This window comes from Eleutherodactylus coqui, chromosome 5, assembly GCF_035609145.1.
Source record: "Eleutherodactylus coqui strain aEleCoq1 chromosome 5, aEleCoq1.hap1, whole genome shotgun sequence".
Lineage (NCBI taxonomy): Eukaryota > Metazoa > Chordata > Amphibia > Anura > Eleutherodactylidae > Eleutherodactylus > Eleutherodactylus coqui.
The window spans coordinates 271,077,609-271,102,971 of record NC_089841.1 but is presented as its reverse complement, the minus strand read 5'-3'; the positions used below and the strand labels follow the sequence as shown (position 1 = coordinate 271,102,971).

Genomic DNA, 25,363 nt, shown 5'->3' with positions numbered 1-25,363 from the left:
CTAAACCTTAACTTTTTATACAAAATAGTATTGGAGGACTCTGATTAATAATTATGACACTATATACGGTGCACCTATATGTACATACTGTAGCGTATAGTGTTGTATAGAGAGCAGCATGTGTCCGGGGTAGAATACAGCATCTGGTCTCATATGTAACACTCTGTGCGCAGTATGGGACAGACCTTTTCTTTCTCTCGCTATCCCTCGCCTTCCCCAAACTTACAAGGCTCTTTAAACATCAGTGAATCTGATTGGTTGAGCCTGGGCTTATCTACCACAATGCTGCTCAGTGCAGGCAGCAGTAACACAGGGTCACTTTAGTGATGGCGTTGTGAAGCCGGCGGTGGCCGTGCCGCGGCCGTGACAGACCTAGAGGCAGCACAGATAAAATGTAGCATTCCGTCCCAGGAAGGGGTTTCATACTTGAACGTTGTGTAATTTGTAACCAGAATTCACTCTTAGAACATATTTCCACCAATCAGAGGTACATCTCAGTAAGACAAGGCCTTTCAAATTTCTCTTACGACTAACCACTGTCCTTGAAGTACTCCTTTACTTATCCTCGTACTTCACACTATTCTTTTGAAGGTCCGCAGCCTCAAACTCTGTAGGTGCCAGAGTATGTCACCGATTTCGGGGTCCCCCATGACTGTGAACCAATCAACGTAGGAGCAACACATCATCTCCATTACAGCATTACTGTCCAATGTACACCATAATCTGCGCACCACTACACCAATATCACACTGCATCACCACAGTGACTTCTGGGGAGATGCTCCTTCAGCCTCCTCAGTCCGTCATAGACCCTATAGTATGCACACTCTGGCCTCGTTGAACCAGTCTTGTGCATCCTGCCGCTTGCTGCATGCTGTCGGGTCCATAGCACTGTTGTCTGCTTCAGAGCCAAGTTCAGGCAGGCAGAGGGTCTTCCTCCAGACCACCAGGGCCCTCTGTGTTCTCAGTCTCAGCCCTCTGGTCATCAGGGTTCTTCAGTGGTCTTCTCCCATGCTACTCCCTCTTCGTTGGGACAGCGTGCCGGCCACCACGCTCAACGGCTGCCGCCACGTACTCTGCCGCCACTCTGCTGGCCACCGTCTACTGTAACTGCTGCTCACAGAAAACGGCACCAGCCACCCCTTCTTAGGGTCGCTACAATTTGTTCACTGTCCAGTTATGCTGTCCAAAGCTCCAAGGTTGTACATTCTAATAAAGGAGGAAGTCAGGGTACAGAACAAGAGAAAAGACCTACTATGTATCTATGCACATTTTTGAAAAATCGAATGTTGGGAACCTGACGCTACATAGACTGGACTAAATTATTGATGGCCAGTCCTTATGATAGGTCATCAATAGTTGACTTCAGGAGGTCCACTGCTTGGGATCCCCAATGATCAGCAGATTGAAGAAGCCACGGCAATCATGTGAGCTCTGCTGCCTCTTCCAGGCTTGTAACGTCCCGTTTATTGGTCACATAGCCTGACAGCAGCTCAGTTCTATTCAGGTGAACAGGAAAGAGCTGCAATACCAGGCACAGCCACTATACAATGTACAGTGCTGTACCTGGTGTGAACTGAAGTGATAGGATCACTCAACTGAATGCCACTGTCACTTTAATTAGCTGATCCTTAATGGTTGACCTCCGTTGATCAACTATTCATGATCTATCAGGAGAATAGGTCGTCAATAATTTATTGCCGGAAAACCCCTTTAAGTAACTGTTGTAAACCCTCAGCTGTTAGAAGTGTTATATCTGCTCATGTTTTTACTGAGTTGAAGCTCTACATGTAAAACAAGAACATTTCTATTTATTGACAGCAAGCAAAGATCTTAAAAATAAAAAAAAGCGAGGAAGCAAAAAATATATTAGAAGGGGGTCTAATTGAAAATTACAAATTATGGTTTTAATGCAGGAAAACAATCTTTAAATGTAAATAAAAAATCTCCATGTTTAAAATAAATGTTACCCTATAAGATTGTGTATCTTGTCTGAGTGATACACCATGCAGGCAGCGGGCGTACGAGACATTGGGAGTGCGAGATCTGTAAGGAGGCCTAAATTACAGCACAGTGTGTCCTCTTATAATCACCCGTACAACAGAAAATTACACTAAATGAAAAAATAATTAATAAATTAATGCATCCTTATACTGCGTGAAGATGAAATGTTAATTACAGCAATGATTAGCCATAAAAACTAATCTCATACAGAGAAAACAGGAATGTTGTACAGGTCAGTAGTACTCTGCATGGGACACGCGACTTAGCCGAATGGTAGAGTTGGAAGACACATCTGGGGTCATCTGGTCCAACCCCCTGCTCAGTGCAGGATCACTAAATCATCCCAGCCTCTGAACACTTCCATTGATGGAGAACTCCCCACCTCCCGTGGCAACCTGTTCCACTCATTGATCCCCCTCACTGTCTAATATCTAATCCGTGTCTTCTCCCTTTCAGTTTATCCCATTGCTTCTAGTCTTTCCTTGTACAGATGAGAATAGGGATGATCCCTCTGCACTGTGACAGCCCTTCAGATATTTGTAGACCGCTCTTAAATCTCCTCTCAGCCTTCTCTTCTGCAAGCTAAAAATTCCCAGATCCTTTAACCGTTCCTCATAGGACATGATTTGCAGACCGCTCACCATCTCGGTAACTCTTCTCTGAACTTGCTCCAGTTTGTCTATGTCTTTTTTAAGGAGGGCTGCCCAGAACTGGACCCAGTATTCCAGATGACGTCTGACTAAGGAAGAGTAGAGGGGGATAATGACCTAACGTGATCTAGACTCTATGCTTCTCTTAATACATCCCAGAATTGTTTGCCTTTTTGGCTGCTGCATCACATTGTTGACTCATGTTCAGTCTATGATCTATTAGTATACCCAAGTCTTTTTCACATGTGCTGCTGCTTAGCCCAATTCCTCCCATTCTGTATATGCTTTTTTCATGTTTTTGTGCCCAGATGTAGGACTTTGCATTTCTCCTTGTTAAAAAACCATTCTGTTCAAGTTTTTCTAGATCTTTTTGAATCCTCTCTCTCTTACCTAGTGTTAGCTATCCCTCCAATTAGGTCAGTAACTAATACTCTGTATGCGACACATGACTCAGCCGATAGCTTACCTGTGACTATCTTTTGCAGCAGAGGCCATAAAGGAAATAATCTTAAGGCAACAGTGCTCATATGGGGGGGGGGGGGGGGGGGGGAAACTTCGAAACGCAGAAACATGGACTGGAAATATAAATGCCTTCCTGAATTCAGCACTTAGAGCTTCCGTGGGGACAAAAATGATATGTACCTATGAATTGCATTGAAATGAGTTTGAACGGTGTTCATATAGACATTTCTATAGGTGGTCTATAATATTGGATTTCAGTTAGCCGATCATGCTGAAGTTTGCTGCTGGGGAAATTGTAGGCTGGACAGTTTAGCTTTTATCCACTCAATCATGTTGTTTTCCCCGGAGATAAGTGGTGTCAGACCTGCCTGGATGCCGCTGCCAATCTGTATGTCCGTGCTAACGGGGGAGTTGGAGCTAATAGTTGTTTCCAATGTATTTGGCATCCTAGGTGTCATCTCATGCCACACTGCAGAGGAAAGACACTAAACAATGTATCAGATAGGAATCACCTCTACTTGGAAAGCTGATCATACAAGGCCGAGCCACTAGGGGAATGTCAGCAGCACCAAGTGCTCACTCCACGGGCGGCTTGTGTAGGGATCTCTTCACATGGGGGAGTTTTCTGTCCGAACTTCGAGAAATCGGACAGAAATAGAAAACATTCAATTCCAGATGAAAATATTCACGGGAGCTTTTTTTACTCGTCTGAACAGTCCGATTTAAAATAATCCCAGCCTCCTATTTTGGTGCTACTTCTATACAAAAATCCCCCTTTCAAGTCTATAGATGTGTTTAAAAAAAGCGGATTGCACTTGCATGATGTGAGCGCAATCTGTTTTAAACGCATGTAACCATGGTGACCATAATTTAAAAAAAAAAAAAGAGAATTTGGAAGCTTTTTCTTATATGCTCTGTGGATACGGCTGGCTAATACGGGGTCTTATATCGGGGGGATCGTTGGGGTTTCACACAGGAGTGGTGATCGCTCAGTGATGGAGGGGGGCGCTCTGGAGATCTCCGTTTATGTCTGCACAAACGGAACCATAAAGATAAAACTAATTATTCTTCGCCGTCCAGTTGCGGGCAGCGTTTACACCGAACGGTTATCGTTCAGATTTGTGCTATCCAGCGATAAACCTAACCCTAATGGTTTCATGTAAAAGGGCCTTTAAGGGGCGATTACACGTCAGCGTTTGCTGCAAACAGCGTATCTGAAAAAAACATGTAAAAAAAACCAAACATTCATTTTGAGGACATTCAGGCAGTTTGGTGTTTTTTAATCAATATTAAAATGCGATGCGTTTGTGTTTTATATGAGTTGCACATTCTGTACGTTTCTTGCCCCATTCAAAACCCCCTCGGGCCGCCTTCACGCGGGCGTCAAAATCTCGCACAGATATGAACCCCATTCTTTTGAATGCGGCGATACACACGAGCGATCTTTTCCCACGTCGCCGCGATACGATGCAAGAAACAAATGGCGGCATGTTCTATCTTCCTGCGTGATCTCACATCGCAGCCGCATTGTCTTCATTGGGGCCGGCGGCAGCAGTGCACCGCATGCGACACGAGGTCTCCCATTGAGAGCAATGGGAGACACTCCGTGATCCTCTGCTACCGCTATGGCAGCCGCGCCGGAGGATCCCTGAGGCTGTTTTGACATGAAAACGGCACGCATCCACGGGGATTCCATATGGATGGCGAGCGCGATACAGGGGCGGGATTCATGGCCTGATATCGCACTCGCCTGTGTACAGTTAGCCTTAGCTGCTAACAGCACCGCGACGCCTCACACGCATGAGAGTACTGAGCAAACGCTACGCAAAATACCCAGCATATACCCCGCGTATTTTACAAACCCCACAGACTTAAACGGGCAGATTACAGACATGAAACGCCCAAAAATAGGACTGTTCTGTCTTTTTACACTGCGCATAGAATACACCCGTACCAGGACCCCCATACCAGTCTATGGGACTTCTGCGCAATGCGGTACGCTGCCACAATACGCTCTGCGCCAAGGATCAGGCGTATTTTACTACGGATCTCAGGGCTCACTGCTTGCACATACAAAGAGATAATCGCATGACTGTAGATAAACATCATCTACCGGCGCTTCCACTACTACAATTTGATTGGACAGATAGCGATCTGGCGCTGGCGCAGCCCTCCTCGAAGAAGTGACAATCAAGGAAGAAACGGTATTCTTTATTGGCATTAAAAACCAGCAGTAACACACGTTTCGAGGCATAGCCCCTTCTTCAGGTGCGCTGGGATAGAACACATCCGACTATGGACAGATCATTTGATTGTGTCTATTGGCCGACATAGTAGAACACCGCCGGCGCGGGGAGAAGAAGGGGACGTTCCCACTGGTGTTAGTTTCTATAAAGCATGCCCTTTATACCTTGGAACTTCTTGGAGAGTCGCGCCTGACACCAGATTGGTATCTATCGGATGCGCTGCCCGACCTGTCATTGCAGGTTTAGCCCGGCTGGCAGCGCCTCCACATATGCAAATCTACCACCAACTTATCACAGACACCTGTGCCTCGCCGACCAAGAAGCGCCACTTGGGGGCGCTCCACCTTTTCTCTTTTCCATTATCCACATTACTACAACAATTTGACATCCTGCACAAAAGCGGCTAAGAAAACATGGCCGTCTGAAGAAGCCCTAAAGGATATGTAAATGTAAATCAATGGGCTTTTATGCATAATACCCCTCTACCCCTGTGTTAGGGCGCCCTTGCAGGCAACCATGATGTGTGTATATAAGTGAGCTAGTGTTACCTCTGTTAGCTATTCCTTCATGTGATCTCAATTCTGACCAGCTCAGATCTACTTTGGGTTATGCTGTCTAAAACTAGTCAATTTCTCAGTTTGTGTGATGCGATGACATGGATCTACCATAGAAACTTCCTAGAGGGGGACACGGGCACTCCTATCACAGCTACTATTGATGATCACACAGCTCCTGTCCCACAGTTATAATAGAGGAGATCACAGCTCATCCTCCTGACTGTATACTTATGGGCTGTAGGTTATTTAGGTGAATATAGAATGTAATGATAATTAAACTGTCCCCCCCAGCAGGCAGAAATGGTACAGGTCTAGCTAATGTTGTGTTGAAGCATCATAGGATGTCAAAGTGAAACCAAAAAATCTCACCATCAAGCATCAGACAGGGGGCTACACTGCCTGGAAGTGACTGCAACAAACAGAGAAGACCGCCAAAGTGTGACAGGCCATCGGGTGCAGGGAGGGACAAATGTGTTTTTGTTAGAGTGGCCCTTTAAGCTCATTTAGTGATATGTATCAGCATAGGTAGAAATGATACATGCAATGTCTTTTATTTTTTGCTTTTTCTGATTGTTTCCTCACTGCTGTTATTAAAACCTACACAGCTGCGAAAAGCATAGAATATACCTACTGGGGAAGAAGACCAGTGGCTTTTTCCCCAGTATCTACATTACATGAACCCCTCATTGGGGGGAGTTATGACCATTTTTGCGCTTTTATAAATGTCATCAACAAGTAGATCTGCAACCAACATCAATGCTTTCATCCAACTCAATATAGAACATTTTATATCCATTCACTAGAATATTCGCCACCAATCCCAATGCAGAACGGCCACGATCCCCAAAACCCCTTGAGCAATGTGATTATTCTGCGTGGTGCAGACCCCGGCATATATCGCTTTCTGCTAAGGACATACTCGGCTGAATACATTAATGTGTCTTAAATGTTCTGTTGGCATGAAATCTTTGATTGATCGCCCATCGATCTATAGATTCCTACACCCAATCATGTAAGTGATCCGGAGGGCTGTCATTGTAACCCATTCCGTCACTAAACCACGGTCCGCCCGTGCCGAGTCCACTCACCCCAGGAAGCGTCTTCTGCTCATGCAGGGCCGTTTGTGCTTTTATGGCTGAGTCTCTGGCACAGTATGTGAGGAAGGCACAGCCTGAGGACGGAAGGAGAGGGACACGTGTTATTTCATGTACAGCTGTCTACAGTAACATGCTACATGGATACAATACAGCAGACACGGCTTCATTCTGATACATTGTAACTCTACTTGGATTTCTCTTTATTTTAATATTTTTTGCAAACAAAAACTAATATAAACAATTCCTATTCTGTGAAAAAGCATATAATAGTTCAATAAACGCCTTCGGCATGAGAAAAACATTAAATATCAGTAAGAGACCCTTTTTTACCAGCGCCGGCTGAAATTCCTCTGCCTGCATGTGCTGGAAAAAAAAGGCAAAAATGGCACGGATTTTTGACATGCGGCTTTTGCCACCCCCTCAAAATGCAAGGTTACCCCCCCCCCCCCCCCCCCTTAAAGTCTATGTGTTTGGAGGATGGGGGCAGGGGCGGGAAAAAAGGGATTTTTCTGTCTTTATCGCAAGCATCTTCATTACATGGGAAGGATATGTTTCCATGGAAACGCCTGAAATACCATCTCCTCCAGGTAACAAAAAAACAAAACAATTAAACGAAAAAATTGGGAGCGAAAAAAAAAAAATAGAAAAAAGGAAAACAGCCTCCCCCTCCCTTAGAAGATCGTATTAACCCCTTCCATGCGTGCGGCAGAGAAGGGTAGGAGCTTTCTATCTGCTAGGCATGGCTTCAGAGGTAGGGACACAAGCGGGATTTCCCTTACAGCCATAAGCCAGCTGGGGACTGGAGAGGAGGGGGCGAGGAAGGCGAGAGAAAGGAAAAATCCAGATACGGAGAATAGTAGAACATCGGCTGTGAGCGAAACGGGAATGTACCAAAGGCACAAACAGGCAGGAACAAGTGGACGGCTGGGTGCCGAGTACGGAGAAACGGCTCCTCCATGCTCATGATACTGAGAGAAGGAGGAAGAAGAAGAAAAATGATGTAGGGAGAAAATACTGCGAAAAACAGCGAAAAAAAAGTAACGTAGTGACAATAAAGGATTGGCATGTGTTACAGATATAATAGAGGAGGTAACGATACCCCTGGTTATAGTCAGGCTGAACGACTAGACATGGTCATCCTGCCATCTCTGTAACTGCCTTCATCAACCACAGGCTGCTGAGGAAAGCAAGCGGCATATACCAAGAAGTGCAACATAATACCAAGTCATCACCTACTGAAGCGAATTGCAGCTGTGAAGAAGCTCGGAGTTGCTCATTCGATGTGAGGACGCCTCTGACGCCTCCAATTTGATAACGAATATACTGAGGTTTTTGCTAATTAATCCTATAAAAAAATATATGCAATGTTCAAATGTGCAACGGGGTGTGAATGTACGGCACATTACTGCTAGGGGGCAGTATCTGCACAATACGGTGGGGACAGAGCGCCCAGGGTTTAGTGGGAAGAAGCCGTGGGGGATCCATGTGCCTCAGGGAGAATTCACACAGCCAAATGTCCGGTCACACGAAAACTGCCCACCAAAATCTGCCCCAAGTGTCTGTGTGTTCGGTGCGGATACAGCTGCAGATCTCACTTATTGCACTGGCATGAATGAAATCCGCCGCATATCTATGATGGAGAGTCTGCAGCATGCTGTGAGTGCGTGGGGTTGTTAGGTCACTCACACGGGGGCCGTACTTTGTTGCAGAATTTAGGATCACATTTCCCACCGAAAATTCTGCAACAAATAGGGGCACTCTTAACCCTTTGCAATCCAATTTTGGATTTAGGGTTTCCTAGGGGGCTTTCTCTTTCTGCCATTATACAATGGCGCCATCTGCTGACTAGAGCCAGTACTGCGGTATTGGACATGCTGGAGAGGCCCCCAACAACAGAGCGGCCAGTAATATACAGTAAGAATACCCTGCCGGACATCTTCCAACATCAGAGCTGTATAGCCTTCAATCAGAATGTCTTCAGACGTCAGACAGTGAATTTGGAAAGGGTTAAAGGGAATGTCCCGCAATCGACATTTATCACCTATCCACGGAATTACTGAAAACTGTGTGATTATGGGGGGACGCTGCTGCTGAGACCCCACAATCACTAGAGCTACTAACCTAAGGAGTCTGAATGGAGCACGGATGCTGCAGCTCCATTGATGGCGTTTGCGTGGGGGGGTCTTAGTGGCAAGGCGGTTAGCGTTCACATGTTTATTACCCATTCTGCGGCTCGGCGATGAATGGCAGTTGTAGAAGGACTCCTTTAAGCTGGCCGTAGACAGAGATCAGCAACAAGTATTCCATCTGACTACGCGGCCCTGCACGCACTTCACAATGAGGAGAGGGAGATAAGCTGCCACCGGTCTCCCCTCCCGCCCGACATCAGCTGGGAGGCCTCCATATACGGGGTTATTGATACCCTCATGATCACATTTAATGACACTCAGATACAGAAATGTGAGATCAACAGAAACAGAAAATGTTTAATTTAGCAAGCCTGTCTAGCAGTAAGATATCCTTGCTGCCCAACCAATCACAGCGTGTCTTTCATTTCTCAAGCTGCTTAGGTAAAAAGAAAACTGCACTGTGATTGGTTGCTTAGGGCAACAACGACCGTCTTATTGTCCGACTGTTTTGCTATGTGAGGACCAAAACGTTTTACTTTGCCTCAGTCTTCATTAGTGGGATATGAGACACAATGGCTGCCAACGAAGACGGGAGAGCGTGTTGTATTCTTGATTTTCAAATCTACCATATTGACATAGTATGTCACACTGAAAAAGTCCTCTGTCCATCCAGTTCAGCCTATTAACCCCCAATGTTGATCCAGAGGAAGACAAAAAAAACCCAATGAGGTAGAAGCCAATTTTACCCATTTAAGGGGAAAAAATTCTTCCTGACTCCAATCTTGCAATCGGTATAATCCCCGGATCATCGACCCTTCTGAGTAATCAGTGACTATAATGTGTAATATTGTAACACTCAAGAAAGGCATCCAGAACCTCTTATACTCTAATCTCATATCATCACAAACATCCTCAGGCAGAGAGTTCCACAGACTCACTGCTCTTACAGTAAAGAACCCCCTTCTGTGTTGTGTAGAAACCTTCTTTCCTCTAGATATAGAAAGCGCCCCCTTGTTACAGTCCTGGGTATAATAGATAATGGGAGATCTCTTTGCTGACCCCTGATATATTATACATAGTTATTAGAGCGCCCCCTTGTTATAGTCCTGAGTATAAATAGATGATGGGAGAGATCTCTGTACTGACCCCTGATATATCTATACATAGTTATTAGAGCGCCCCCTTGTTACAGTCCTGGGTATAATAGGTGATGGAAGAGATCTCTGTACTGACCCCTCATATATTATACATAGTTATTAGAGCGCCCCCTTGTTACAGTCCTGGGTATAATAGATAATGGGAGAGATCTCTGTACTGACCCCTCATATATTATACATAGTTAGTAGAGCGCCCCCTTGTTACAGTCCTGGGTATAAATAGATGATGGGAGATCTCTTTGCTGACCCCTGATATATTATACATAGTTATTAGAGCGCCCCCTTGTTATAGTCCTGAGTATAAATAGATGATGGGAGAGATCTCTGTACTGACCCCTGATATATCTATACATAGTTATTAGAGCGCCCCCTTGTTACAGTCCTGGGTATAATAGGTGATGGAAGAGATCTCTGTACTGACCCCTCATATATTATACATAGTTATTAGAGCGCCCCCTTGTTACAGTCCTGGGTATAATAGATAATGGGAGAGATCTCTGTACTGACCCCTCATATATTATACATAGTTAGTAGAGTGCCCCCTTGTTACAGTGCTGGGTATAAATAGATGATGGGAGAGATCTCTGTATTGACCCCTGATATATCTATACATAGTTATTAGAGCGCCCCCTTGTTACAGTCCTGGGTATAAATAGATGATGGGAGATCTCTGTACTGACCCCTGATATATCTATACATAGTTATTAGAGCACCCCCTTGTTATAGTCCTGAGTATAAATAGATGATGGGAGAGATCTCTGTACTGACCCCTGATATATCTATACATAGTTATTAGAGCACCCCCTTGTTATAGTCCTGAGTATAAATAGATGATGGAAGAGATCTCTGTACTGACCCCTGATATATCTATACATAGTTATTAGAGCGCCCCCTTGTTACAGTCCTGGGTATAATAGGTGATGGAAGAGATCTCTGTACTGACCCCTCATATATTATACATAGTTATTAGAGCATCCCCTTGTTACACTCACAGGTATAATAGATGATTGGGGGGGGGGGGGGATCTCTGTACTGACCCCTGATATAGTATACATAGTTATTAGAGCGCCCCCTTGTTACAGTCCTGGATATAATAGATGATGGGAAAGATCTCTGTACTGACCCCTGATATATCTATACATAGTTATTAGAGCACCCCCTTGTAGCAGTCCTGGGTATAATTGATGATGGGAGAGATCTCTTTGCTGACCCCTGATATATCTATACATAGTTAGTAGAGTGCCCCCTTGTTACAGTGCAGGGTATAAATAGATGATGGGAGATCTCTTTGCTGACCCCTGATATATCTATACATAGTTATTAGAGCACCCCCTTGTTATAGTCCTGAGTATAAATAGATGATGGAGAGATCTCTGTACTGACCCCTGATATATCTATACATAGTTATTAGAGGGCCCCCTTGTTACAGTCCTAGGTATAATAGATGATGGGAGAGATCTCTGTACTGACCCCTGATATATCTATACATAGTTATTAGAGCGCCCCCTTGTTACAGTCCTGGGTATAATAGGTGATGGAAGAGATCTCTGTACTGACCCCTGATACATCTATATATAGTTATTAGGGCGCCCCATTGTTACATTCCTGGGTATAATAGGTGATGGAAGAGATCTCTGTACTGACCCTGATATATCTATACATAGTTATCATAGTGCCCCCTTGCTACAGTCCTGGATATATTAGATGATTGGAGAGATCTCTGTACTGACCCTGATATATTATACATAGTTATTAGAGCGCCCCCTTGTTACAGTCCTGGGTATAATAGATGATGGGAAAGATCTCTGTATTGACCCCTGATATATCCATACATAGTTTTAGAGCGCTCCCTTGTTACAGTCCTGGGTATAATAGATGGGGGGGGGGGGGATCTCTGTACTGACTCCTGATATAGTATACATAGTTATTAGAGCGCCCCCTTGTTACAGTCCTGGGTATAATAGATGATGGGAAAGATCTCTGTATTGACCCCTGATATATTATATATAGTTATTAGAGCGCCCCCTTGTTACAGTCTTGGGTATAATAGATGATGGGAGAGATCTCTGTACTGACCCCTGTTATATTATACATAGTTATTAGAGCGCCCCCTTGTTACAGTCCTGGGTATAATAGATGATGGGAGAAATCTCTGTACTGACCCCTGATATATCTATACAAAGTTATTAGAGCGCCCCCTTGTTACAGTCCTGGGTATAATAGATGATGGGATAGATCTCTGTACTGACCCCTGATATATTATACATAGTTATTAGAGCGACCCCTTGTTACAGTCCTGGGTATAGATAGATGATGGGAGAGATCTCTGTACTGACCCTGATATATTATACATAGTTATTAGAGCGCCCCTCAGCTGTCTTTTTTTTTACATAATCCCGATTTTGATAACCTCTCTGGGTATTGTAGTCCATTCCATTTTTTTCCTTTAGTTGCCCCCTTTGTACCCACTCAAGCTCTGATATGTCCTTCCTGAGCAACGATGCCCAAAACTGTCCCCAATATTCCATGTGTGGTCTGACCAGTATTTGTAAAGAGGAAGAAGTAGATCTTGTGATGGACCCAATGATCCTATTCCCGCTGCCCGTGTGCAGAACCGCACATGTATCAGTTAAACCTCATTTGCCACTTTTCTGCCCCCATCTTATCCAGATCCTCTTACAGACGCTTTCTGTCCTCTTGTTTAAGCTTAGATACTTTTGTATAATCTTCACATATTCCGATGTTACTGTGCAATGCTTCTAGCGGTCGGTCTCTTATTGGTTTGCAATGTGATTTTCGAGGAAAGTTTGGTGAAGATTCCCCATCGAGCGCACAATTCGTAAGAGGGACTCCAATTTTAAGAAAAAGGTCACATCTGTAAGCAAAAATCATCCGTCCGTCCATCAGTCAGCTTGGAAACCGCGGAGCGCGTCCGTGCAAGTTTCACATGAAATCCTCCATCACAACAAGCAGAGAATTGGACGTCCCGCTGCCGACTGTGGGGGAGATTCTATAAAACCTTTACGCTGTTATCCCTACTGATTGCAGATGTTACTGGCCCTAAAAATGGCCGCCGAAGCGCAGCGCCATTCTTTCTGCGAGAGGATGCAAGCTCTAATGGAAGGCAACAGTTTCATTGTGTTTAGTGATGAAGCCGCTTTCCACCTTTCAAGCAACAAATGTAATGTCAGAATGTGGGGGAGGGGATCCCATCTGTCTACGTTGGGCATATGTGCGACTACCCCAAGGTGAATGTGTTTTGCGCTATAATCTGTAGGAAAGTCTACGACCTCTTCTTTTTCCATGAAGAAATAATTCCAGGGATTTCGTACCTACAGATATGACTTCTGCCGCAGATGGAACAGGAAATCACGGGGTTTATCTTCCAACCAGACAAGGCGCCCCCCAAGTCCATTTTCACAATGAAGTCAGAAGTGAGATCAATAGGCGACTACCAAACAAGATGGTCCTGAAGCGCATCAAACCAAAAATATCGCTAGAGGGCAGAATCACCAAACAGCTCCTGCTTTAGACAGATCGTGCGAGCCAATTCTCTGGAAACAGCATTGATGCTCAGAGCAGATAGTGAATCGTGAAGAAGAGGACGCCATAGAACACATTGGCAGGACGCAATCATGGCGGATACAAACATGTACGCGGAAGAACCGAAGGAAGCGGCCAAGGATAGGAGAGCATGGAGAACGATGATCCATAAAGTGACCGAAAGTCAGCCTCAACTAAACGGACCGTCATCATCGTCACCAAAACCTTTTGAGTTTCTGTTTCCATTGATATCAGACTTATGTATCGGAGTGTCATTAAAGGGGTTGTCCCGCGGCAGCAAGTGGGTCTATACACTTCTGTATGGCCATATTAATGCACTTTGTAATGTACATTGTGCATTAATTATGAGCCATACAGAAGTTATAAAAAGTTTTATACTTACCTGCTCCGTTGCTGGCGTCCTCGTTCCCATGGAGCCGACTAATTTTCGGCCTCTGATGGCCAAATTAGCCGTGCTTGCGCAGTCCGGGTCTTCTGCTTTCTTCTATGGAGCCTCTCGTGCAGGATGCCGGCTCCGTGTAGCTCCGCCCCGTCACGTGCCGATTCCAGCCAATCAGGAGGCTGGAATCGGCAATGGACCACACAGAAGAGCTGCGGTCCACGGAGGAAGAGGATCCCGGCAGCCATCTTCACCGGTAAGTATAGAAGTCACCGGAGCGCGGGGATTAAGGTAAGCGCTCCGGTAAGCTTTCTTTAGGTCCATGCATCGGGGTTGTCTCGCGCCGAACGGGGGGGGGGGGGGTTGAAAAGAAAAAAAAACCCGTTTCGGCGCGGGACAACCCCTTTAAGTTTATGAGCGCTCCACACTGGGAGATCCTTTGCAATCACCCGCTAGATTGGCTGCCAGTTTTGTTGGTCTGATCCCATAGCAGTGACATCACGGATGGGAAGGTTATGAATACAAGTACATGGCAGACAGATCAGCAGAACGAAGACGAAGAAATGTTTAAGCAGAAAAATCTGTATACTAAAAGAACGAAAACCAGCATCTTCCAAGGTTGTGCCTCTACCCTCCGACCCTCTGTCTGCTCACGCCATTCTAGCCGCCTCTCCAGGCTATGGGATCCGCGCACACAACGCCCCTCCGCTGCGCGCCCCTCAGCGTCTGTCCTGCTCCCAGTTGAAAGTTCAATTCTGAGTGAGTAATAAATCCACTTGTTCAAAATAGAAAGGATTATGAAGGCTGAAGGGTTAAACGCTGTAAATCTGGAAAAGGATAATAAAATCCACTGAGATGACAAGGGATGCCGTCAGTACACGGCCCAGAGCTGCGGTGGCAGGATTAATACCCCGGGGAAGAGCCTGAAGAAAACCGCCTAATGCAAAAATATAGGAAAATATTCAATGGTGCGCTCTAAAATAAGGGGAGATATAGCAGCAATGTATAGGAACAGAGGGGTATATAGATCCAAGTCATCAGCAGCAAGAGGCTGGAGAACGGTGCAGGCTGCTTTCACATCTGCATCGGGGTTACGTTTTCCTGCTCCTTCCGGGGAAGGGGGAATCCCCATGGCCAAATGCTTCCATTTTATGGCACAATGAACACCACTGAATGGCCACATTGATTCCAATGGGGTCCATTTGCTTTCCACTGAGTTACCCAGCTTATTGCCAGGAGATAAAGAGTTGCATGCAGTGCTTTTTGTTCCAGTATTTTGTGCCACTTCTGTGAAGGAACCTCCGAAGTTCCATCACTTCATGGCCACATCTAATAAGTGCCATGTTCTTCCAGGAAAGTTTCTCACAAACTCCAATCTGTGCAGTATTTTAGCTGCTACAGCAGATTATTCATCATTAATACTATATTTGCCTGATCGCCATGACAGCTTATTCCTATTATCACAAAGGATCTTCTGGTGATCAGATCTATCGTGTTAGAAAGCCGGTCTCCTCGCCCTCCAATTATTCTACATCATGCTTGGTCATATGTTCCTGGCTGCAGATAAAGAGGTGGTCTGGATTGAGGAAGATGTTTAACCTGTTCCAATACTCTATTAGGACGTCCTCAGTGTCCCTCGTTTGAGAACTCCTCCAATTAGGAGACCACCATGTGATTCTATGTGACCCATGACAACTTCCAGACACAGAAGGACTGGCTGTCCCCAAGGACATAGCCAGCACTTGGCAAAGGAAGGGGAGGCACCGGCACAGGGAGTGGCTGCCATCTTGGATTCTGAGCGCGGATTTGAGCGGTTTTTCCACACGGATATACACGCATGCACAGCGTATGGTCCGCACGGAAGAAAGATCTCCTCTCCAGCCGGCATTCTGACTTTGTATCTATTTTCCTCTGACGTTCCGCGCATCTCCGCCGCTCAAACGCAATGTTAATTGCATATAGGTGATAGACCACTTGGACCCATTGACTTTGATGGGGGTCGTCCGCGCAAAATCCAGTCAGATTAAAGCTGGTTCTGCAGGGAATTCATCAAGGGGAACTCTGCTAAATAAGGGATATAACACACAGAATGATTGCCACGACGTCCGATCTGACGCTTCTGGTCAGTGAGGAGCTCCGGTCGCCCAACACTCAGGAACGCACAATCTTCTAAGAGATTGCCAGCCAGCTGGGGTGTCGGGCTGTAGAACTGTAGACGTTGTACCCCGATTGTATCACCGCCTCCATTCTGTGTGTCTTGGAAAATGAATTCTGCATAACTACCGCGTACATTCCTAATGAAGATCTAAACACACAAATAAGATGAAAAGTCAATAAACCGCTTTCACAGGACTGCAGGCGGGAGCCCGAAGACGTCTTTATGGTAAGTGCAGCCTTATCCTCCAGCTACAAGCAGGAGGCTGCGCTACTCCCATCTAACCGTGTATCACGTACGATAATCAAGTAGGAATATCCTTTTTAGGCTGTAACTCGCGACGTGCCGAGCGTGAGCACCGGGATATAGAGACCGGTAGGCAGTCAGCCATTCTGTGGGTATCACGCCTCAGGCCTACCTCAGCTTCCATTTTATATTAGCCCATTCAGGCCGGGCTATAGTGTCATCATTTAGTTAGATTGCTTGTGTAAGTCTTCAGATGCCCCTCCACCATCTACGCACTCCTGCCTGGTGATACTTGCATTTAGAAGGCCATTGTCCGACAATCCCCTGGACAAGGGCTGTGAGGGGTGTAAATAACCCGTCCCTTCTTTTCTCCACTTGTATGTTTAGGGTAGAATAAGCATGAGTGAACCACATTATATGTCCATGTACTTGTTAATGAAGTCTTAGAAAAATCATTTACCTAGAAGATGGCTTCTCACAGACACAACGGTGCCGAAATTCAGATTAGGGAGGGCCAGCTGAACAAAACTCACCTAAACACATTGGGGTACCTGGCCCAGAACGCACGTAAATGGCGTATCTGCGTACATGGGCATAATTCACGTGTCATGCTTGGTATGGCTGAATAGATAAAATCATGACCGGAAATATGTCAGGCACAAATTCCCAATCGGAGGGTCACCTGCGGAGATAAGCCCCACTCCAACCCTCCGGAATGACATCAGGGGGGCGGGGGAAGGTGTGTCCTGAAGTAAACTTTTAAAACTGGGGCATCAGAAAGAATGATTGTCAGACTTCAGAGATACACCTCGGCATAAGGCTGTTCCTGGTTGCTTCAGTGACTCTGCGCGAATCAGAATCTTGGGCCGGACATCCCAAATCTGCCATCTTTTGTTTTTTGTTCTCCTTGTTGCATTTTAAAATATTGTCTTGTGTATGCCTGTATAACCTTATACTCCCGTGCAACAACCTTTTTGTATAGCCTTTCTGTATGTGTATATATATCTGCACTGCTAGTTTTTATTAGAATAAATCTGCAATTTATTAGTCGAGCCTTGTCCGTTTTAAATCAAACCATAACTCCGAAGTTTTTGTTCATAATTCATAACTCTTGGTGGTGGCAGCGTGTGTACAAGCGGCACTGTCGAGTTCTGGAGTGCGTTAGACCAGGTCAGAGGTGATTTGTGCTTTCGGTCTGCATATGGCAGAACGCCGTGAAAGCTGGTTACAAATCAACCTGTAGCCTGGCAACTCCAGACTCACAATCTCACTAGAGTGATTGCATTCTGCCGTGACAGATTGGATGCAACGGTCAGAGTGATCGCCTTTCCCCTCCCAATCCATGACAAGCAAGCGGCAATTTATCCTGTGTCCCCCTTCTTCCTCAATGCAGAGTCACTGCCCACCCTGCAGTGAGGAGGAGACTGAGTAGAGCAACAGTTGTGCATGTGCAATGCAGCTCCATTCATTTTCAATAGAGCTGTTGAAGGTAGTCAAGGGCTTGCATTTGGCTATTTCTGCAGGAACCAAGTGTCAGAATCTGCGGCGTCTGCCGGTTATTGGGTGTCACCAGGAAAACCTATACGATAGGTACTAATTCAAGAACTACCGAACTATAGGAAATAAAAATGTAAAGTAAACCTCAGTCAAAATGGGAAAAAACTGCAGTTAGAAGAGATGTGTTATCAGAGCTAACTAAATGAGGAAGCTGAGCCCCCTTCATCAGGGTTGTGCTATAAGGCTTACATCACTGAAAGTTAGGTGATAACTGAAGTTTTTCTTTAAAGAGTTTGTCTGGTTTAGAAACCCATTTCCATTCAGCCTAATAGAGACATTGAGTTATGAGAAGTGGGTCCCTCATCAATTACTCAGAGTAGAGAGCAGCTACACAAAATGTCATTTACTAATGGCTGTATGCCAGAATTCTGGTGCAAAAAAGATGCAACTTCTCTTTCTGCGCCGGCCTCGGCAGCTTCATGAAAAGTAGGCAACGTCTGTCGGAAGGTGGCGTAGCTGCCCTGAACCATAGATTTATGTTTAATTACGCCAGAAATGTAGGCGCACAGAGATGCCAAGATGCACCCTATGTCCCTGGAGAAGCCGCCACATCCATGCATTACATGGATAGCCCATAAGTTTCAGTAGGTGACATGTAAGACGATTGGTTGCCCTCCGATGGCTTTGCAGGGACGTTTTACCTTTGATGCCTGGTTCCTACACCGATTACAGATGACAGCCAAGAATCCTAGCAAGCTGTGGCCAACCACTGTCTTAATTTCCAGTACGAATAGCTCATACCAATAAAGAGTAGCAGTAGTAAAGTCTAATAGACTACCGACATACTTGCCGTGTGTCCGCGTTGTGCCCAAGAAGCTTGAGCGCACCTTGCATCAGACACGAGACGGATACCTATCTGTGAGCTGCGTGATATACAGGCGGCCCACACACGGTCATGTGTTTTCATGTCCTAATTCATCAAATGGCATACATTCAGTACCTGTATTATATAAAGCTGCTTTCCGATCAACTGATTATGGTCAAACGAGCGAAAGTGAACAATAATTCGGTCTAAACGCAGCCAATAACTATATTATACGGCGTCTCTCTCTGCAGGGGGAGGAGGCTGGAGGAGCCAGGAGCAGTGCTCTGAGCTCCCGCCCCCTCTCTGTCTCCTCTCCACCCCCTCTCCGCCCCTCCGCACTATTTGCAATGAGAGGAGGAAGGATGGGGGTGGGGCTAAGTTCTGGGAATTTGCTCCACCTCTGTCCCGCCTCTCCTCATTGAAAATAGTGCAGGGGGGTGGAGAGGAGGCAGAGAGGGCGGGAGCTCAGAGCACTGCTCCCCGCTCTTCCAGCCTCCACCCCTTGCAGAGAGGGACGCCTTATATCGGCCGACGTGAATACGTGGCCGATATACGGTCTTCTGAATGCGCCCTGAAGGACGAACTAATCATTCACTTTTCGCTCATTGTTCATATTCTGCAGGCATAAAAATCATCGTTGGCTCGTTTGCTTATCGTTCAATTTCAACAGTGCCCGTGTTGGGTACCTGTATCCCCAGAGGCTCCTCTATAAGGGGGAGGTAGTGTTATGCACCTGTATCCCCAGAGGCTCCTCTATAAGGGAGATGTACTATCAGGGTTGTGCTGGCTGGGATCTGTTGTACCACAGGGTTTCTAGCAGCACAGCTTCACAGGTGTGGTTGATTGAGCTGGCTGGGCGTGGTTTGCTTCAGTCAGCCAATCTCACAGGTCTGTTGCTTATATATACCAGCTCTTTGTCAGTATCTGCTGGTTTCCCTCCTGCAGTGAGTAGTCTTGTGCTCCTACTTGTTTGTGCAGGCTTCAGTGTGAACTGTGTTTGTTCTTTAATATCTGTGCATGTGGCTGGACATGTGGTGTCTGTGCAGTGCTCACTATCTTCAGTGTGAACAGTGTCATGCTCCTGCGTGTCTGTGCAGCTCTCAGTACATCTGGTGTAAGCGGTCTTGCTGTGGATCATTTACCATCTAGGAATAGTTAGGTCCTTAGGTTCCAATGCGGGCCGTCCCTATCGGGGCAATCGCCCTGCTTGCAGGCAGGTGTCCTGGGTTGGTTGTCTCGTTAGAGTAGGAAACGCAAGACAGCGATGACCCTTGAAGTTGGGCTCTCGGCTTAAGTGACTTAGCCAATCCACGAACTAATTTCTTGCAGTTATTATAGCAATTCCATCTGTTTATTCGCGTGGGTATGCTGGCGAGTGTTTGAGGGTTTGTCAGTCAGTGTGTTATGTCTGTCTGTGAGTTATGTGCACTGTTTCTGAGTTCGCCAGTCGCGAGTTTTGTGTCCAGTTCGCAGTTTCCCGTGCCGGTAAGACTCTGCTGAGTGTTCATGTCCCAGTTTGATGTTACAGCTCATTTAGTCCTTCACATTCACATATACAGCCAATGTGAACGACTGAACGATTCTCATTTGAACGAGCAACAATGTATCTACCTGTCCGAACAGGCTGCGCAAGCGAACGAGCTTGCAATGACATCACTTGCTTGTTTGCTCGTTCAAACAAGCATCGGTTTGTCTAAAAGGGCCCTAACTTCGTAGTAAGAGAGTTCACAACCTGCTGATAATTATGCTGCTAGCTCCTAGCTTTACATGTAATGCTGCATTCCCACAAACGTATATCGGCTCGGTTTTCACGCCGAGCCGATATACGTCGTCCTTATCTGCAGGGGGGGAGGATGGAAGAGCCAGGAGCAGGAACTGAGCTCCCGCCCCCTCTCTGCCTCCTCTCCGCCCCTCTGCACTATTTGCAATGGGGAGAGCCGGGAAGGGGGTGGGGCTAACTCGCAGAACTTAGCCCCGCCTCCTTTCATTGCAAATAGTGCAGAGGGGCGGAGAGGAGGCAGAGAGGGGGCGGGAGCTCAGTTCCTGCTCCTGGCTCTTCCATCCTCCCCCCCTGCAGATGAGGACGGCGTATATCGGCTCGGCGTGAAAACCGAGCCGATATACGTTCGTGTGAATGCAGCCTAAACATGACATAACATTGCCAACATGAGGACTTAAATAAGAGCAGATGCAATTACAAACTTGATTCCCTTCATTGGGTTACTTACTACTGATTAATATGGATTACTATTGGAAAATGCCAATCTTGGATAGAATTAAAAGGAGAAGTTACTAGAATTAAAAGAATTACTTTAGAAGAAACTGACTTCCTTCTGACCTTCGATACCTTCCTACTAATCTGAGGCATCTAGAAGTAAATTAAGCAGAGAAGGCGTCCTGAAACAATCCAATATCCAATGCTAGAGAGAAAGACGAAAAATGAAAAAAGAATATATGTCAGAAGGCAGCGCTACAGAAGTATCCTATGTAGGTCACATAGATCTCCGTCAAACAGAACTGTAAATCCTTGAAAAATTCAATACCTATAATTGGTTAGACGAGGCATCTGCTTAGCCTTTTTGTTAACATGCACCACTTACCTGTGAAAACAGACTGCAAAGAAACCTGCAGAAAGGATTTCCTTATTTTTAGCACTGCGTGATTTGTGGATAACATTCTGCAATAATCATCCTACTTGTAAAGGTGCGGCTATCGTTAAGTGACCCGTAATAAGACGCCCAGCCCACATTTAGGAAGACGAGAAGCGTCAGTCACATTCATGAACACATCCTGCAGGGTTATCGAGCCTTTTTCCATGGGACGACCGTCAGGCACAGAAGAGCCCAATAGTCGCCCATGATCATCACTCAATGAATGGAGGCGGAGCAAGCTGGAGATAGTTCCCGCCCGCCTCCATTCACAATAAACAGGCAGTGATTCATAGACGAATCCCTGCCTGTTTACACGGCAGATCGTCATTTCGTTTTTAATGCCCAAATGACCTAAAACGAAGAAGGCTAATTAGTTTGTCATTCGGTCACTGGGAGAACTTACACTCAACAATTACACTGGGGAATATTTTTGAACAAAACTTTTGTTGACTGGTTTTTCAGGTGATTTCGACTAAAATAGGCATGCGGATTTCAAAAATGCTGTTCGTTTTCTTGTATCTCATCAGGTTTTTTCCTCTACAGCTTATCATAATGTGATTACTCAAGCCTGGGTTGAGTGCAGCACTAGTGTTCTCCTATTGGTCGAGAGTGAACCTGCCTTAAAGGGGTTGTCCCGCGCCGAAACGGGTTTTTTTTTTTTTTCAACAGCCCCCCCGTTCGGCGCGAGACAAACCCGATGCAGGGGTTTACACAAAAAACAGGATAGTGCTTACCTGAATCCCCGCGCTTCGGTGACTTCTTACTTACCTGCTGAAGATGGCCGCCGGGATCTTCTCCCTCGGTGGACCGCAGGGCTTCTGTGCGGTCCATTGCCGATTCCAGCCTCCTGATTGGCTGGAATCGGCACGTGACGGGGCGGAGCTGCACGGAGCCGCTCTCCGGCACGAGCGGCCCCATTGAGAAAAGAAGAAGACCGGACTGCGCAAGCGCGTCTAATCTGGAGATTAGACGCGGAAAATTAGACGGCACCATGGAGACGAGGACGCCAGCAACGGAACAGGTAAGTGAATAACTTCTGTATGGCTCATAATTAATGCACAATGTACATTACAAAGTGCATTAATATGGCCATACAGAAGTGTATACCCCCACTTGCTTTCGCGGGACAACCCCTTTAAGTAAGGAGCAGTGGAGTATGACCTTGGTGACGGGGACAGGTTATTATGTGTCTAGGCTATTCCGTTACACGCACCACAGTGCCGGGTGTAAGGAGAATTTATGTGTTTATCAAAGAGAAGACTCTCCCAGATCTCGTGCAGAAGCCTGGACCCAGGAGAAATACATATCACACCAGCCTGTGCGGTATCAGATGATTTCTAATTTATTCTAAGGGGTATTTGGTTTTTATACTATAAATGACATCACAGAAAAAGTATAAACCTCCAAGATTAATAAGAATACATAATAGGCTGAAACTAAAATGATTAACATAAGTTACACCTTTTAAGGCGCTACTATAACATACAATGAGACCGTTATGAATTCAGTGAAAAGGAATGCAAGGGAGGTAGTCTGAAGACCCTTATCTTGTCTGTCTACCCCATAATGGTATAGAAAAGGTTTCGTTTAACACCCCTTCACTACTTATACTGGCATCATGCTATATCTTTCTAGTTTACAATCCAATAAAGGAACAATTAACTGATACATTGATCTACAATTTTCTTAACACCGGGGAGTTGTGTGCCGCTCTATATAGTGAATTAGCAACATTTATTTTATTTCCACACTCATTTCTGCATCTGCTATTTCTCACCATAAGTGCCTGCACAGCCCAGATTCCTTATGCTTCATCTGCAGCAGTTTTACCATTGCCAAATTGGAGTCAGTGATAAGCAAGGTGAACGATTCCACCAAGATTTGACGGTCATGGAGGGATGGTAACAGGGTAGATGGGATGTACATATGATGGTCGTCTATTGTTGGCGCATCAGGCGAGATTGTCTGTTGTTTTAAGTTTTCAGTGCAAAAACAGTCTCAAATTTCTGTGTGTGAACATTTATTTACCGGTTTCCCCGAAAATAAGACAGTGTCTTATATTAATTTTTGTTCAAAAAGGTTTAACTTTTTTACATGTATAGCTGCCTGGACACTATTTAAGTTGACTTTTTTAAATTAACTGTTAGCAGGGCTTAATTTTGGAGTAGGGCTTATATTTCAAGCATCCTCAAAAAGCCTGAAAAATCATCTTGCATCCTTAAAAATTCTGGAAAATCATGCTATGTCTTATTTTCAGGGTATGTGTTATTTTCAGGGAAACCGGGTAGATCAAGACGAGGGCCCCCCCCTAACCCCCCCCCCTTCCCCGCATCTGTATGTTATAATTATGTGCCATCCAAACTACTTTCATTCATTAGCCTGATGAAGGGGCGGGATCTCCCCGAAAGCTCGCTGTAACATCTTGTATGTTTGTTGGCCATTAAACGGTCTCCTATCTACAAGATGGCTTGTTTCTCTCACGTTCTCCACAGATTGAACACTCAATGACAAGCTAGAAGCGTACAGCTTTACATTAACTTCTACTACTTGCACACAATTTGAGGCACATGATATCCTTTGAATGGACTTTCAATAAACATGATATTCAGGTACTTCCTTGATTTTCCCATTGTATGTACATTTTGTATGGTTTTTGAGCAAAATAGAGGCGATCCTGAATTTTAAAAAGTTATTATGATGCGGAAAAACTGGGGTAATTTTTGGATTCAGAAGACAGGAGTTAGTAAAAAAAACCAAGTGTAAGATCTAAGTCAGCGACCATTGTGTTATCGTTAATCGGTCATTGTAAAGGGGCTCTTAAACCAACAACCCGCATGATGGGTGAGTAGGGCAGGGGCTTTATAAACATGGCATTGGGTACCGAGGTGTGGAAGTTCTGCTGCATTCAGATTCAGGGCTTACATTGTGCGCTTGCTATAAAGCTCCAATACTTTTTAGGCTTGTTGGGAGCAACTGAGAAATTCTGTGTGACCGCCAACTACGTGAAAACAGGAATGCTGGTCTGTGTCTGCTCTCACATGTGCTAGAGAAGAGTGGCACACAGCAGAGAAGGGACAGGGAAGTAATAGTGTTGCACTTAGATCCCCCCCCCCCCCTTAAATCAGGAGAACTGGGTCTCTTAAAGGGGTTGTCCCGCGAAACAAAGTGGGGTTATACACTTCTGTATGGCCATATTAATGCACTTTGTAATGTACATTGTGCATTAATTATGAGCCATACAGAAGTTATTCACTTACCTGTTCCGTTGCTGGCGTCCCCGTCTCCATGGTGCCGTCTAATTTTCAGCGTCTAATCGCCCGATTAGACGCGCTTGCGCAGTCCGATCTTCTTCCTTTCTGAATGGGGCCGCTCGTGCCGGAGAGCGGCTCCTCGTAGCTCCGCCCCGTCACGTGTGCCGATTCCAGCCAATCAGGAGGCTGGAATCGGCAATGGACCGCACGGTGCACCGCATGGTGCACAGTGGGTGAAGATCCCGGCGGCCATCTTACTTAGGTAAGTAAGAAGTCGCCGAAGCGCGGGGATTCGGGTAAGTACTGGCCGTTTTTTTTTTTTTATTCCTGCATCGGGTTTGTCTCGCGCCGAACGGGGGGGCTATTGAAAAAAAAACAACCCGTTTCGGCGCGGGACAACCCCTTTAACCTCGTTTGACACTTTAGAATGGCATGTAAGTTACAGAAGTGGCTG

General features: G+C 45.6%; 1 protein-coding gene across 2 annotated transcripts in view; it reads right to left on the bottom strand.

The window, feature by feature from the left end:
* Positions 1 to 25,363, bottom strand: part of CELF5 (CUGBP Elav-like family member 5) — a 182,687-nt gene that overhangs the window by 93,800 nt on the left and 63,524 nt on the right. For both annotated transcript variants that reach the window (XM_066604678.1, XM_066604679.1), the window contains exon 2: positions 7,007 to 7,089. In XM_066604678.1, coding sequence (XP_066460775.1) covers positions 7,007 to 7,089 — 83 coding nt within the window. The remainder of the gene's footprint in view (positions 1 to 7,006; positions 7,090 to 25,363) is intronic.